This window comes from Colias croceus, chromosome 2 (assembly GCF_905220415.1).
Source record: "Colias croceus chromosome 2, ilColCroc2.1".
Classification (NCBI taxonomy): domain Eukaryota; kingdom Metazoa; phylum Arthropoda; class Insecta; order Lepidoptera; family Pieridae; genus Colias; species Colias croceus.
In genome coordinates, this window is record NC_059538.1 from 5173663 (window position 1) to 5189158 (window position 15496).

General features: G+C 33.3%; 3 protein-coding genes across 3 annotated transcripts; 1 reads left to right on the forward strand and 2 right to left on the reverse strand.

Annotated features, from left to right (window-relative positions):
• Nucleotides 1-1071: 1071 nt before the first annotated feature.
• Nucleotides 1072-2934, reverse strand: LOC123699656 (ras-related protein Rab-7a). Its single transcript, XM_045646663.1, has one exon. The coding sequence runs from the start codon at nt 2824-2826 to the stop codon at nt 2200-2202; it is 627 nt and encodes a 208-aa protein (XP_045502619.1). The 5' UTR covers nt 2827-2934; the 3' UTR covers nt 1072-2199.
• A 252-nt stretch (nt 2935-3186) lies between these two features.
• LOC123699302 (serine/threonine-protein kinase GA29083) lies at nt 3187-8926 on the forward strand. Its single transcript, XM_045646231.1, has 14 exons — nt 3187-3388; nt 3474-3692; nt 3902-4001; nt 4091-4285; nt 4740-4853; nt 5090-5277; nt 5358-5444; nt 5585-5739; nt 6025-6143; nt 6399-6498; nt 6864-7009; nt 7217-7366; nt 7835-8077; nt 8377-8926. Exons 2-14 carry the CDS (start codon nt 3475-3477, stop codon nt 8431-8433), a joined length of 1872 nt encoding a protein of 623 aa, XP_045502187.1. The 5' UTR covers nt 3187-3388; nt 3474; the 3' UTR covers nt 8434-8926.
• Nucleotides 8927-10241: 1315 nt separating this feature from the next.
• On the reverse strand, nt 10242-11838 carry LOC123699475 (tRNA (adenine(58)-N(1))-methyltransferase non-catalytic subunit TRM6). The gene is made up of 2 exons (XM_045646420.1): nt 10453-11838; nt 10242-10363 (listed from the first exon to the last, which is right to left on the reverse strand). The coding sequence occupies exons 1-2, from the start codon at nt 11680-11682 to the stop codon at nt 10283-10285; spliced, it is 1311 nt and encodes a 436-aa protein (XP_045502376.1). The 5' UTR covers nt 11683-11838; the 3' UTR covers nt 10242-10282.
• Between the last annotated feature and the right edge of the window lie 3658 nt (nt 11839-15496).

Here is a 15496-nt window from a genome sequence, read left to right on the forward strand (position 1 = left end):
GCCTAGTGGATATGAAGGGAATTGTGTCATGATTTGATATAATATATATTTTTAACCATTATATACCGATTTCAATGAATATTACGTATATTAAATATTTCATTCATATAATTTCAAATCAGCATTCAATCAACAGCCTGAACAGCATAGTTAACTCATAGCTGAAACACAATTACACATCTGCATTTAATTCAAAAGTTTCTCTACCATTTTTGAATTAAATACTGAAACCAAATAAGTATTTGTGGTTTTTCCATCAAGGGTTTCACAATTAGTATCTATTTTCGGCTAGAATATCGATTACCTACAAGGTTGTCGCTCTGTCACATATTACTTTGCAATATTAATTACTAGCTGTTCCCCGCGGTTTCACCCGCATTGCTCCGCTCCTGTTGGTCTTAGCGTGATGATAATATATAACCTATAGCCTTCCTCGATAAATGGGCTATCTAACACCGAAAGAATTTATCAAATCGGGCCAGTAGTTCCCGAGATTAGCGCGTTCAAACAAACTCTTTATATGTATAGATTTAAGTGAATCATAACTCTCCAACATGTCAAGGATATCTATTCATTTGTCATGGTAGATATATACATAAATGAAGGGGGAAATCCTCATTCGTGTCATCGATCTTGTGCATTTGTTTTATCTTTATAATATAATGTCGCATCATTATATTGAAAAGAAGAATATTTCAGAACTTGAATCTTCATAATAGTATAAATTATATGACTTGATGTATGGATAGTTAGGTATTACATTTCTTATTTAATAATTGTATCAGAATTAAAATATATACATAGAAGCTAGTAAGGAACCAAGTTTCTGTATAAACTAAAATTCCAATGATTGAAAAGATTCAAGATATACATAATTGTACTCTGACATCACAACTACTTCAAAGTCTATTAAGTATAATAAGATTAGTTCTATATATAACAGAGAATGGATGTATTATATAAATATAATAAGGTCTCGGTTAAATGTATAATAGCATTGTTAAACAGTATGAAGAAATATTATATTAAATAAGAGATATTACTCAAGCTAAAATATAAGAAAATACTTAGTTATGAGTTTTTAAATTTTATTGATATAAAATTAAAAGCAAACATTATTACAGCATATGTCATATATCATATCTGCTATAAATAACTAAGTCATATTTATATGTTTTTTTTTTCTGTTTATAATAAACATTTTTTCCTAATAAAGCAGCCATGAAATTACAGTTTTAATCACAATTTTCTATTTTTCCTTTCAACCAAATTATGTTTCCATAACCTTTTGTAAATTGTAATTAATATATTCCAAAATTAACAATGACAATCTTAACTAAGGCCGTTGCTGTGTTGGTGCTTAATAGCTAATCTACAACACTCAAATCTTTATGCAAGCTGTACACAAACACCACTTGCAATATTATATTATTCAATATACCCATAATAAAAGTTAAATTTATCATTTATGAAAATCACCCTACAGTGCCCATTTTAATATGAATTATAAAAATGCTGAGTAATGTTACCATTACTTCTTGATTAACTACTTAAATCTAATTTTAAAAATCCAAATATATACAGAAATATTTAATGTTTAAGATAAACATGACTGTATTTAATTTGCATTTATTTTTAAAATGAGTAGGTGCCTTTTGGCAGATCTTACACGAGTATCCAATGCTGTTTAAAATATATTTATTTAAAACCAATTTGTAAGGCTCTTTATAGGCAAATATGATGTTCAATATATCACATTTTTAAGAATATAATACTCATTAAATTCTTTATAAATATACCAGGAATGACAATAACAATAACTTACTGGGTTTTAAATACATAGCGTATACTGTTTTTCAGTATAACAAAAACATTATAAATGTTATAAACTAATAACAAGATAAAAATTAGTATCTATAAAATGTACCAAGGTTCAAGAAATTCTATTAATAAGAAATAAAAATGTGAACATGCTAAACACACATCATTTGGAAGTGCAAGATTATGCATAATATACCTATAAGTGCATAAAAAAGGAACAGCCAAATTAAGAATGTTTCATTCACACCTGTACATTTTTACATGATGTTACAAAAATTGAAGTAATAACTGCTTATGATTATAATATTCTAATGTATCAGTTTTATATAAAATAGTGGGACACTTATGTATTGCTATTATTGGAAGTTTGATGATAGCCTAACAAGCACAGTTATCTCCATCTCTGTTGCGACCATTGTCATTGGCATTTAATTTGATCTGATCTGGAAACTCGTTGTAGAGTTCAGCTTCGGTCTCTTGGGCTAGAGCATTGCGTGCTATGGTTTGGAATGCTAGCTCTACGTTCACAGCTTCTTTGGCACTGGTTTCAAAATATGGGATATCATTTTTGCTTTGACACCATTGCTGGGCTCGTTTAGCTGAAACGGCACGATTATCCAAATCCACTTTATTACCTAGGATCACAAAGGGGAAGTTCTCCGGGTCACGAGGCGACGCCTGTATCAGAAATTCATCTCGCCAACTCTCCAAGGACTTGAACGTGTTCGGGGCCGTTACGTCAAACACTAATACGCAACAATCCGCCCCACGATAGAACGCCACCCCCAATGACTGGAAACGCTCTTGACCAGCAGTGTCCCAAATTTGCATTGTGACAATTCTATCGTCAACGATTACCTCCTTCGTGAGAAAATCTGCGCCTATTGTAGCCTTGTACTGATTGGAAAATTTCTTGTTGACAAACTGATTCATTAGCGAAGTTTTCCCGACTCCACTGTCACCCAAAATGATTACCTTCAAAAGGACCTTTTTTCGTGACGACATTTTGCACAAAGAAATTTATTAACAATTAAAAAACAAAATTATTAATCGCTCTTTGTCTGAATGAGCCAAACTGTGAAGGTAGGTATTTTTGACATTATACGGAATAGATAAATGCGTCATCTGCACAGTACACAAATATTGCCACATAAAATAAGATTACTGCTGTCTGTCCATAAAATAATATATAAAATTATTATTTATCACTAATATTTTATAATTCTTCTAACTATGAAAGAATCTAAGTTACCGCATTTTTATATATTACTGTAGAACATAAGTAGTATTGAACTGAACTAGATATTTTCTCATCGTTTTTTATCTCTGACACTATAGTATATGAAACATCTGTTTCCATTTCTAATTTCTATTTATTATCTGCGAAATGCACTGATTTCCGTAGATTTCCGTGTTTCTTGAAATCATAAAATTGTTTCATTTTATTTAGTTTTTTAAAAGTGATATTCATATTTCCTCCGAAGAAATGCGATGTTAATTGGTTCAAATATGTTTTAGAATTCGAAAGTAAAACATCAATTATTTACTAAAAAAGTATAGGAAAGAGGTGAGGTCAACCCGAATAATTGTGAATCGTGTTAAATCGTCCGTTAGCAGAATTATTACTCAGACTTTTTTTGCTAATGTTCCAGGATGGAGAATAATTTAAGTCGGAGTGGTAGTCGCTCGAGCTCAGTATGTGAACTCGAAAAGGACCTCAGTGATATGGAAATTATGAAAACTAGGACGAACCGAAGGAATGTAATTCTTCGAACACCACTAGCACGAAAAGCGAAAAGAATAAGATTTTTTCGAAATGGTGACAAATTTTATTCCGGAGTTATAATTCCAGTCTTGCCAGAAAGATACAGGTATAATTAGTATTACAATAAAACTTTTAATCAATATTTATTATAAACTTTCACTTTTCATCAATGGATTTGCCTTCACCAAATTGCAAACAACCGTGAAACATGCCTCATTAACTTTGCATTATTCTATAATAAATAAAAATGCAATTATTTATTATAGATTTTTTAACCTAAAATACCTATATGCTTGTAATTCCAATTTATTACAGATCATTTGATAGTTTAACTGCAGATTTGACTAGAGTTTTAGTTGACAATGTGACACTGCCTAGTGGAGTCCGAACAATATATTCACTTGAAGGTAGAAAAGTAAGTTTAAAAAAGTATAGAAAACACCAATTAAATCTTTTGTTTTCTTTATCTTTTAGAAATTGTTAATTTTTATTAATTCATTTTAGATAGGAAAACTAGATGATTTAGAAGATGGGCAATCATATGTTTGTAGTGGGTTTGGTGAACCATTCAAGCGATTGGACTATGAAGCTAGTGCTGTGACTCCACAATCTTTTAGATTAAGTGGACCAGAGTCTCTGAGTGATAGTGCAAGTCCATCTCCAGCCAGGGCAAATAACAGACTGTCCCGATATTTACAGGTTAATAGCTTTTATCATTTTTAGAACCAGTTATAAGCTTTGTTTGAGAACTTTTCAAATGAGGTCATTGACCCAGCTAAGTTATCAGCAGGATTAATATTTGAATGAGATAATGTGTGTTACTCAACTACTACTGTAGTGTTACTCATTTGAAGATGAGAAATATTTTAATAAAAAACCATTGAGTACAGTTTTTTTGGAAAAGAATTTATTTAAAGCATAGATCTAATAAGAAATTTTTTACATGTTAATCCAACAGCTTTAGAGGAGGTTATATTTTACCTCATACAAAGAGTAATTAAATGTTTACACTGTTCAAGAGTTTTATAATATTGTTGCAAATTATTATCTTTAGTAAATTCTTCTGTTAAGCCTTATTCTAACTATAACTATTTAGAAAAAAAGTATGTAGTATTACGCCTGTCAACATACTCAAGATATACATTAATTTTAGACAAATGGTAGCAGTACAACTGGCAATGGATCACCTAGAGTAAGCCCAGCAGGTGATAATGTAGTCCGGCCACGCATAGTTACAATTATTAGGAATGGGGTCAAACCCCGCAAGGTAACTTGACTTTGAACAAATTTATGAAGTGAAACTTCTTATGGTACATTGAGAGTAAAATTTCAAGGCGCATCGTGGCAATACCGTCACGTGATGGAGTAACGACGATTTTAGTAACTGAATCTTGCCAAAGAAGTTTCTCTTCTGACACGTGTGCTCGGCACACATGCTCTTGTTTGAAATTTATATATTAAATTTCACTTAATTATAACTTATTTTTGTAAAATAATTTGTAGGTATGCAGATTGCTATTGAATAAACGCAATAGTCCAACTCTGGAACATGCCTTAGCTGCAATCACTGAGTGCATTAAACTTGACACGGGCTGTGTACGCAAAGTGTTTACACAGTCTGGCTCCCCTGTCACTGCGTTAAATCAGTTCTTTGAAGAAGAAGATGTGTTCTTTGCTTATGGAAATGAGAGGTAAAATATTAGTACAAATTATCATAGTACTTTTTACCCCTAATAAATAATCAAACTAAATGAATAATTATTTTGCACAGGGTTAACCAAGAAGATTTTGAATTGGAGTTTGAGGAAAGCAAAGCTGTCCTACAGTGTAGAAAAACACCCATCACAAGAAATTCAAGGTAAAAAATATTTTTCTTAAAAAGTATGGTGCTTAAATTGTACTTATATTTTTTCCAGAATGAGTATGATAGTGCTGTTCACTTATTACTTAACTTATTATATTACTACTACTACTGTAAATTTATTTAATGACATATAGATCGGGACCTAAACCTCGAATGCCAGTTAAAGCTGGTGGGGCAGCTCGTAAAGAGAACGAAGCGAGCGGGGCGGCTGGTGACAACGAACAGTCGCCGCTGGCTAATCTCTTACCACAGCCGCTGCGTCTCAAGTACAATGTGGGCAAAATTATAGGTTAGATTTCTTTTTATATTAGTGCTTTGCATTTGTTTGAATCTCAAGGTTTTGTTTTTGAAGTTGAAAAAGACTTGAAAGAAAATTAGTTTTTAGTTAATGTTGTTTATGCTTACCATAATTAGTTTGTTATTTTCGTTTTGGTAGATAAGAATTACTTTAAATTTATCTACTAAGAATATTCATAATCGTTATTTAACAAGACATTATTTGTTTGTAATGTAATCACAATCGAGTATTAACACAATATTGTGTGGATTATAATTTCAATTTTATGTGGCACAGGTGACGGCAACTTCGCAGTTGTGAGAATATGTACAGACAAAACCTCAGGCAAAGACTATGCTCTGAAAGTAATTGATAAAGCCAAGTGTAAAGGAAAAGAACACTATGTTGAAGCTGAGGTAAAGGCATTATAAGTTATATTATTCACTTACATTAATTTATTTTTTAAGTGAAACCTCTTTAGTTGAGAGTAAAATTTCGAGGTCGCGTCACGGTAAAACCATCACGTCATGGAGTGAGGTAAATAGCGGTATCTTTGAATCTTGCCAAAGAAGTTTCACTTCTGACACATGTGCTCGGCACACACACTCTTTTTTGTGTTAAAAAGTTTGTAAGATAAATGATTAAGAAATTGTTTTGTTTACATTACATAGGTAAGAGTAATGAGAAAGCTCTGTCATCCACGCATTGTTTCACTCATTGAAGAGCAGGACAGTCCTGAATGGCTTTTCCTTGTAATGGAATTAGTCAGCGGTATGTATTAATATTTTATTATGTATACTTAATATTGTAATTGTTTCATGATTCATTTGTTTATTAAAATCTTAACAATATCAACCATTCACAATAAAAATATAATACTTACTTAAATTAATATGTGTCTAATTAAAGACGGGTACAATTTCAATTGATTTAAATGTACTAATAAATAACTGTAAGTGACCAGATTTAAACACAGAAATTTTAAATCTAAATACACTTTACCCACCTATTAGAATAAAAATTCTCATGTAATATCAATGGTAGATGTATTGAAATAGTTATTTTCAAAATAATATTTATTTAATATTATGAATATTCCCTAATTATATAACATAGCACATGATTTATATTTTTAGGAGGAGACTTATTCGATAGTATCGCGGCCGCTTCTAAATTTTCCGAACCGCAAGCGCGTTTGCTAATTGGTCACTTAACATCTGCTATCGCATATCTACACTCGCTTTCCATTGTGCATCGAGACATCAAACCCGAAAACCTTCTGGTAAGACGTTCATTTCTCACGGTCTTATCATTTAATAATACTAATAGCTGTAAATATATATAAAAAGCAATTATTTCAATGTTAAATAACATAATATTAATTATGATTTTGCTTCCCTTTTTTTCTCACTTGTATATTATGTACTTAATGAAATAATGATTATTGACTGTAATTATGTAACTTAAGTTATATGTTTTTTGTGTAAAGGTGGAAGTAGGATCAGATGGCAGCATACGCGGGCTAAAGCTGGCTGACTTTGGCTTGGCAGTCGAAGTGTGGAGACCTCTACATGCGGTCTGCGGCACTCCTACTTATGTCGCACCTGAGATCTTACTTGAGACTGGATATGGTCTTAAAGTATGTTATCTAGGGATTTATTTTATTTTATAGAGATTTAGTAAGCAAGAACTACACATCATTATTAGTGATTAGATTTTCCACAATACCACTTTTATTGTAAATCCCAATTATTAAAAGTTGAATAAATACATAACAATGAGACATCAAAATGTGCCTTATAGTGATCTTTTTCCTTGTTTACCTTTTACCGTGGTTGTCTGTAAGAGATCACTATTAAGTGATAAGGCTATCAAAATAGTTGTACTCTATCTTTAAGTACTTCTAAGGTTTCTATTTGTACAACTATTAAAGAGTTAAATGATAAAATAAATAAATTATTCTTTTGTCATATAATTTATATATGCACATCACACAAATTAATATATTCCTCATGGTCGTAGTATGAATTAACAAAAGTATTAGACTTTTGTTTGCACCCTTATAAATATTCCATTACATAAGCTATATGAAGCTTATATCCGTCAGATCGACGTATGGGCGGCGGGCGTGATCCTGTACATCCTACTGTGCGGGTTCCCGCCCTTCTCGTCCCCGGACGGCGACCAGGAGAAGCTGTTCGACGCGATCCTGTCGGCGCGGCTCGAGTTCCCGGCGCCGCACTGGGAGCGCGTGTCGGCGGGCGCTATAGACCTCGTCGCGAACATGCTGCGTCCCCAGCCCGAGCTGCGCTTTGCCGCTGAGGACGTGCTCGACCATGCGTGGATGTCGGTAAGAACTTGCTTATATAAATTCGATCTGTTACCACATGAAATATTGCAGGTATAGTTCGAACTTCAAATCAAACTTAATGCCTATACAGAAGTTAGGTGCAGGTACAACTGCGGGTGCGCACAAGTCTCTTAACGTCCGGCTAATATTTAAAATTGTTTTCTTGCGCATCGTGTCGTACGATGTTAAGTTTTATTAGTAGAAATTTATTTTCTACAACCTAAATTTAGTAGTATTTGTAATCTAAAGTCATATTCATAATGAATTATTTTCCATATAAATTTTAATATTCGTTGCAGGATGACTATGATGAAATGTGTGACTTCCGCTCTTGGTACGACGAGGATTCCTCATAGCTACAGGACGTCCACGCTAATGTGAATGCGGCTATGTGACGGCTTAAATCAAATACACGCGATTTTTGCTAAGGTTTAGTGCCGCGCTCTTATTTCTGCATGCCTTGTCATATATTATAAACACCAATAATACCAAAGTTATTCCGTAATATACTGAAAAATGGACAACGATGCTGCTTGCATGTGTTCAATTTTTAATAAAAGCGTTTCGATCAATTTTTAATGCGGCAGCGTCGTCATGGTCAATTCGATTTTTATATTCAGTGTTTCTCCAATTGATACAATTGTTAAGTGATCATCAAATGAACTTCTTTTTTTATTTATTTTCTTAATGTAATATCTTTCCATAGTTAGTATTTATGTGGCTGTAAAACCAGTTTCTTTAGTATTATTTAGCTTTATATTTATGAATCAGATGATAGCTACTGCATTTAAGTGATCTTTTATTGAATATTCATATTAGATTTGTTTCTATGTTTGTTTTTGAAATTTAGAGTCGTAGAAAGGTTTTTTTTATTATAAATTGACATTAATTTAAGCCTGAAGCACAGAATACATAATAGTAGCTAAACGCTACAGAACGGACACTCTCCGCCTCCCGCCAAAATTAAACACTTACCTCACCCCGCACGATCAGACATGTTATGGTACCCATTTCCCCGCAAGGACGATACCAACGACGTCTTTAGACGAAACGCAACGAAGATTGACAACATTAATCAAATTGACTTAAAGCAATTTTATTATTTTGGATTTGTGATTATCGTTTTTCGTAGAAAATGGTTAGATATTGTGCTGTTTACGGATGTATTTCATCAGAAAAACGCGAATTTTTTTTTACGCTAGTCACAAATGTGCCAACCATAAAGAGTTTACACACACATTTGCAGTCTCTACAGTGTGACTGTCAAAACTATAATTTTGTATGGAGTGTCCGGGGTGTGCCTGAAGACTGTTGATATGCGCGGAATTATTGTAAAATCATTCACCTGCATTAAGACAAAGCTGATTCTAGTTGCTTTCTGTCATTGTCTTCACTGGTGCATCTTTATTTTGCAAAAATTCTCATCTTAAAATAGGTTTAAAAAAATGTAATTTATATTTTATGTTACTGTAATAAATAGTAATATATGTTCTTATTATGAATAAACACCTCTTAAATTTATTTATTGCACATGCTTATTAGTTGGAAGTATTGTACAATTATTGTTAGGCAAACAGGTACAATTAATATTTGTGTTGAGAAAAATGTCACATTCCTCATAGCTTTCCATATTATTACAAAATCTGCCTCTTTTTGAATGCTCAAAAATTTCGAAAGTGCAATAGGGATTGTACTTGTGCCAAATGATATCATCTTCAAAATTATGGATCATCTCGATTTTTCTCATTTTTATATTTTTTTAATTTATAGAATATCCATGAGATGACCTTCCTAAATATGTACATTTTTAATGACATTCCCATTAATCTAACCTTAATGGTTAGATTGTCAAAATGTGTGGACAATAAAAAATCTTTATGGCGATAGACATCCCTCAATATTTTTAGACCTTCATTTGCAATAATATATATTTAATGTGATATACAACATAAAGCATATATAAATGTACTGTATGATTACTTTCATTGTCATATTATCACTCATTGAAATTTATTTGCTTATTAATAAATTATTTATTAAAATATCTAGTCATTTCATTTTATCCAAAAAATGTTTTAATTACCAGACTACAAGGTTAATGATCTGTTTGATAAAAAATGTAGAAGTATTAATTGCAAGTTAAGTGATGAAATAAAAAAAAAAAAAAAATTGTACATGTATATTCAATACAACAATAAGAATATATCACTTTAGTATGTACCCTGTTAGAAGAAATCCACTTGACCCATTCATTGTAACTTCTGGATGAGTTCTTTCTGATAAAACCTGAAATAAAAGAAATATAAAATTTTAAAATCATAAAAAATGAATATAATACATAACTATGGATAACATAAGATGGTAAAAAATCAAACCTGATAATTTCTCATCCAATTACAGGTAAGCTTTAGCGCTGCAACATTACTTTGTGATTTAAGGAACATATACAAATTTTGTAAGGGTTCTACAACATTATAATAAATAACAAATGGTCTACCAGGTTTTACAAACTTGGACAATTCTAAAAATATATTCTGAGGATCTTCTTTACATGCTATAACCAGTGAGTCCATTTTATTTGATAAAACTTTTGAAGCTTCTATATTATCAAAGTGCCACTTGGGTTTTTTTGGCTCTGGTAAATTATTGTCATCATTTCCACTTGTTTCAGCTTGTGTACTTTCATTTTCAGAAGTTTTTGGAATCTTTGCATTATGCTGCACTATCTCTTCTCCTTTTCTTTTCAAATTTGTTGTATTTTCAGAAACACCATCCTCAATTTTTTCCGTGTTTGTATCACATCCTTGATAATATTGTCTTAGAGCAGAGTAAACATTCACAGAAATACATTTATTGTAGTGGTTTGAATCAAAATTCATTGCCAACAATGCTTGCTTTTGAGACATATTTCCAGGGTGCATATGAATCAGATTGCCAGTGCATGTTTCTCCCATTGCACTTAATAAAGCAGCCGCTACAAGACCGTTTGATCCTGAATCATAAAGCAAGTGATTTCCTTCACAATTGATATTGGCCATTGTTATAATTTGTGATAGAGTATCAATACGAATGCCCTGCACCTTTGTTGGTTCTAGTTTATACAAAATTTCAGAAATCACTCTTAAATTTGGCTTTAATACTTGAACATACTCAAAATATTTCTTTTCTTTCTTTTTTAAGTATTTATCTTGGGAGAATTCGGTTTTATTGTGAAAGGTGTTGGAATTCGTTATCAAGGTTTCGACAATATCTGACGCTTTTGATGAATCGCTTTTCAGGTCATAAATCTCATCCGCTGTTAACTTTTGTGAACGTCCATCGTCGTAGATATTTCTATTATCCATACCAGAAGATTTAATTCCAATTTCATCTTTAAGACTAAGGGTTTCTTTAACTAATTCTAACTCATATTCTCGGCTTCTTTTTGAACCCTTTGGTATCATTTTAAAAAATGAAAAATACTTGCATCCTTCTATACCACTTAAATTAACAGAATCTTTTCCTATATTTAAGCATGAGTTTGTTTTATTAAACTTGTGAAGTTTTTTGTAGTTTTGTTTTTGAATAACAATATATTCACCAACATTAATACTATTATTCGTCATATTTTAACTTATTTACCAGATAATTGTTTCTACTTGTTTACTTAAGCCACTTAACACTTACAAGTCATAAAATATTAAATAAAATTTAAAATAATATTTTGATTCCAAATAGCAATGATAACATATTTTATGTGTCAAAAAAAGACGAACCACTGATTGCTTATTTTGAGGTTATGTTTACAGATAATCAATTTTAGGTTATAGTCGCTGGTTATATGTAGGTACTGTGTACACGAAAACTGTTCTTTTTTTTTCATTTTAAATAAATAATTACTTTTATTTTCACGTTTCATAAAATTATTAAAAATGCATTGTATATTCATAAAATCTCCATCACAGTTGATCACTTTAAATTCTCTTACACAGAGCAAGTAATGTAGTATTCCCTTAAAGTTTGCCAATGAAAAATAATAGAATTTATGATAGAGTCCAGGGGTTCCCAATCTTTTTCAACCCGTGGCGCAGCTTCATGTTAAGTTTTTTGTCACAGCCGGCGCGCCCTACCAGCCTACCACCCAACCTAGCTATTTGAAAAGGAAACTGTCGATGTAGGTAGGTAGGATGACCTACAATACATGAATAGAAATTACGTTAGGCTAGGCTAAGAACAAAAATTTAAAAAAAAATAACTTGATTTCTTTATTGTAAAAGAATTTATAGAGAACCAAATTTAAAATATTGTATGTCATTTCACGCTATGTTTCTTACCGATTGCGCTGAAAAATTGTACTCGCGAATATAAGCAAATCGACACAAGGCGCCTCTCTTCACTTTCTACGGTGCACCAGGGTGCGGCGGCGTACAGTTTGGGAACCCCTGGACTTGTGCCTGGACTAGATTAGGCTACGCGCAGACAGAGAGCGTTCTGCGTTCCGCGTTCTGCGTTCTGCGTTCTGCGTTCGTCAGTTCTGCGTTCTGCGTATTAGCGCACACAGGAGCCGTTCAAGACATTTGCTTTCTATTTCGTGACTCTCCGCACGTGAAACATCATGTTTCACGTGCATTCATGCGTTCGTTCATGTTTGTGAGTTGTGTTTGTGTTTGTGCGTTCATGTTTCAAACATGTCTCTCGAAAGTTCATCTTCCGAAGATGAAGCTTTGCTTTTGTGGAGTCTAGAGGAGTCATAAAAAAGTAGAAAATGTTGGGTACACCCTATGAACACGAAACGAGATGATATGGGAGAATTTAGTATTCTTATCCCTGAGCTGCTTCAAGATGAAGCGAGATTTTATATTTATTTTCGAATGTCAATAAATAGCTTGAATGAGTTACATGACTATGTAAAATCTGAAATAGAAAAACAAGATACCAATTGGAGAAGACGGACCAGCCATAGCGAGAACGCGAGTTCTTTGTAATTCTGTACAGAGAACACGAGAACGCAAGCGTTCCGAATGACCGCCGCGGTCTAACTGCGACCTGCGTTCTGTGTGCGCCGGCCGCGGCGCTATAGATCCTTCACATTACAAAGAACGCGGAACGCAGAACGCAGAACGCTCTCTGTCTGCGCGTACAGTGCGACACAAAAGAGATGAAAAAAAATGAGGGCGCCACCGTCGCTCATATAGCAACACTGATACTGCGACGCAAGCGATCTTGATACTATAGAATAAAAATCAAAATATTAAAAGTAATAAATACCGCGATTTAAAGTTGTTTCATTGATCATCGTGTAAATTTAAGACAAAAATACATTAGTATTTTAAATAACCTACCTAGGTCAAATTTTACTTAAATGTATTTGGAATTATTTTATAGAAATCGGTCAAGCCATTTAAACTGCAGAGGCGCACATAGAATCAAACATACGAACAAACAAACATACATACATACAGCTCAAACCTTAGGCTCAAACCCAGATGGTAAACCCGTCAGTTAAAAAAAAAAACAAGGTGATTTGAAAACTACATATTTTTATTTTATTTATTTATTTATTTATTAACACTTTATTGTGCTGGCATACAAATAAATTCTTAAAATTAAAACTTAAAACTAGTCCAGCACAGAAGGCGGCCTTATCACTTAAGAGTGATCTCTTCCAGGCAACCTACTGTGTGGAGTAATATTATGAAAAAGGAGGTAGGTAGGAAGTACAAATATATATACACATACATAAATATATGATCTATTATAAATACATATTACATACATATGAAATACTATATATATATATTACATATTATATAGTATAATACATAAACAAATAATAATTATATTACAATAATTCATACATACATAAACCCATACTGTAGTTTAGTTAGAAAAATAAATAAAAACACAAATAATAAATTAATTAATCTTACTAATCCGAGTTAAATGCTAGGTTCAAGTAGTGATTTCGGACTTGTTTGGTAAAGGTGGACAGCGTTTGAGCTTGTCGGATGCTAACTGGCAGGGAGTTCCATAATCCGGTGGCCCTTACGGTAAAAGAGCCACCGTAGAATTGTGTGCGGTGCGGAGGCATAGACAGCACTAACCTGTCCACCGATCGCAGAGAATAGTTATCACATTGCAGGAATTGGAACTGGTCTTTTAGGTAAGAAGGAGTTTTGGGATTGAAGAGGATACGATACAGGAGTTGCAGGTAATGAACATTCCGGCGAAGGCGGATTGGGAGCCACTTGAGCTTCTTACGAAAATGAGAAACGTGGTCATATTTACGGAGACCGTAAACAAACCGAATACAATAGTTCTGAAGTCGCTCAAGTTTATCCAATTGCTCAGATGTTAAGCCAAGGAAGCAAGCATCAGCGTAGTCAAGAATAGGAAGGAGAAGGGACTGTGCTAACATAATTTTGGTCGGTATGGGTAAAAAGTTACGGAGGCGTCGTAAGGAGTTAGATGCAGCGTATAATTTACGACTGATATGCTGGAGATGCTGCGACCAACAAAGAGTTTGATCCATAATTACACCTAAGTTCTTTACTTGATTGCTGAAAGGAATACCCTCGCACCCAATTTTAACACTCGGCAGAATTCCCCAGTCAATCTCTGATATAAGGTACTGACTTCCAACAACGATCACTTGGCTTTTGGAAGGATTAATCTTAAGTCCAAATTCATCACACCATTTTACTATTGTTGCAAGTTCAACGTTAATAGTGTTAATAGAACCGGATAAATTACTGGGTGTAGAGTGAATGTAGATCTGTACGTCGTCAGCAAACATATGGTAGAGAGAAGTTATACGAGAGGAGAGATTATTTATGAAAATGGCGAATAGGAGAGGTGACAAGACGCCACCCTGTGGTACACCAGCGGGAACAGCACACCAAGAAGAATGTTTACCATCCAACAAGATACGCTGCCGCCGATCACCCAGGTAATTTTGAAACCATTCGAGTACTGTAGGGGAGAAGTTAATTAGGCGTAACAAACCCAGTAAAATATCATGATTAACAGTGTTGAATGCGTTACTAAAGTCGAGAAGACACAATATGGTGAGTTGTTTATTGTCCATAGCTGCACGGATGTCATCTGTGACCTTAACGAGAGCAGTAGTCGTGCTATGACCAGGACGGAAACCGGATTGGAAAGGAGAAAGTATGTTATGAGTGTTTAAGTATGAACTTAATTGAGCATGGATGATGCGTTCGAGGACCTTGGAAAGGAAAGGTAAAATAGAGATAGGACGGAAATCAGAAAAACAATTTGGATTGGATTTTTTAGGGAGAGGAATAACCTGAGCATCTTTCCAAGAATTTGGAAATTTGCCGGAGGTAAGTGAGAAATTAAAGATGTGGGTAATGACAGGAGCAATAATATCAAGGATAGGAAGGATCATATTACGACTTACAAGGTCAGCACCGACTG

Coding starts and splice junctions, on each gene's coding strand:
- LOC123699656 (XM_045646663.1), bottom strand. CDS start 2,826: ATGTCGTCACGAAAAAAGGTCCTTTTGAAGGTAATCATTTTGGGTGAC.
- LOC123699302 (XM_045646231.1), top strand. CDS start 3,475: ATGGAGAATAATTTAAGTCGGAGTGGTAGTCGCTCGAGCTCAGTATGT. Junction 7,010..7,216: donor TCAAACCCGAAAACCTTCTG/GTAAGACGTTCA, acceptor TTTTGTGTAAAG/GTGGAAGTAGGATCAGATGG. Junction 7,367..7,834: donor AGACTGGATATGGTCTTAAA/GTATGTTATCTA, acceptor TATATCCGTCAG/ATCGACGTATGGGCGGCGGG.
- LOC123699475 (XM_045646420.1), bottom strand. CDS start 11,682: ATGACGAATAATAGTATTAATGTTGGTGAATATATTGTTATTCAAAAA. Junction 10,364..10,452: donor ATTGGATGAGAAATTATCAG/GTTTGATTTTTT, acceptor CTTTTATTTCAG/GTTTTATCAGAAAGAACTCA.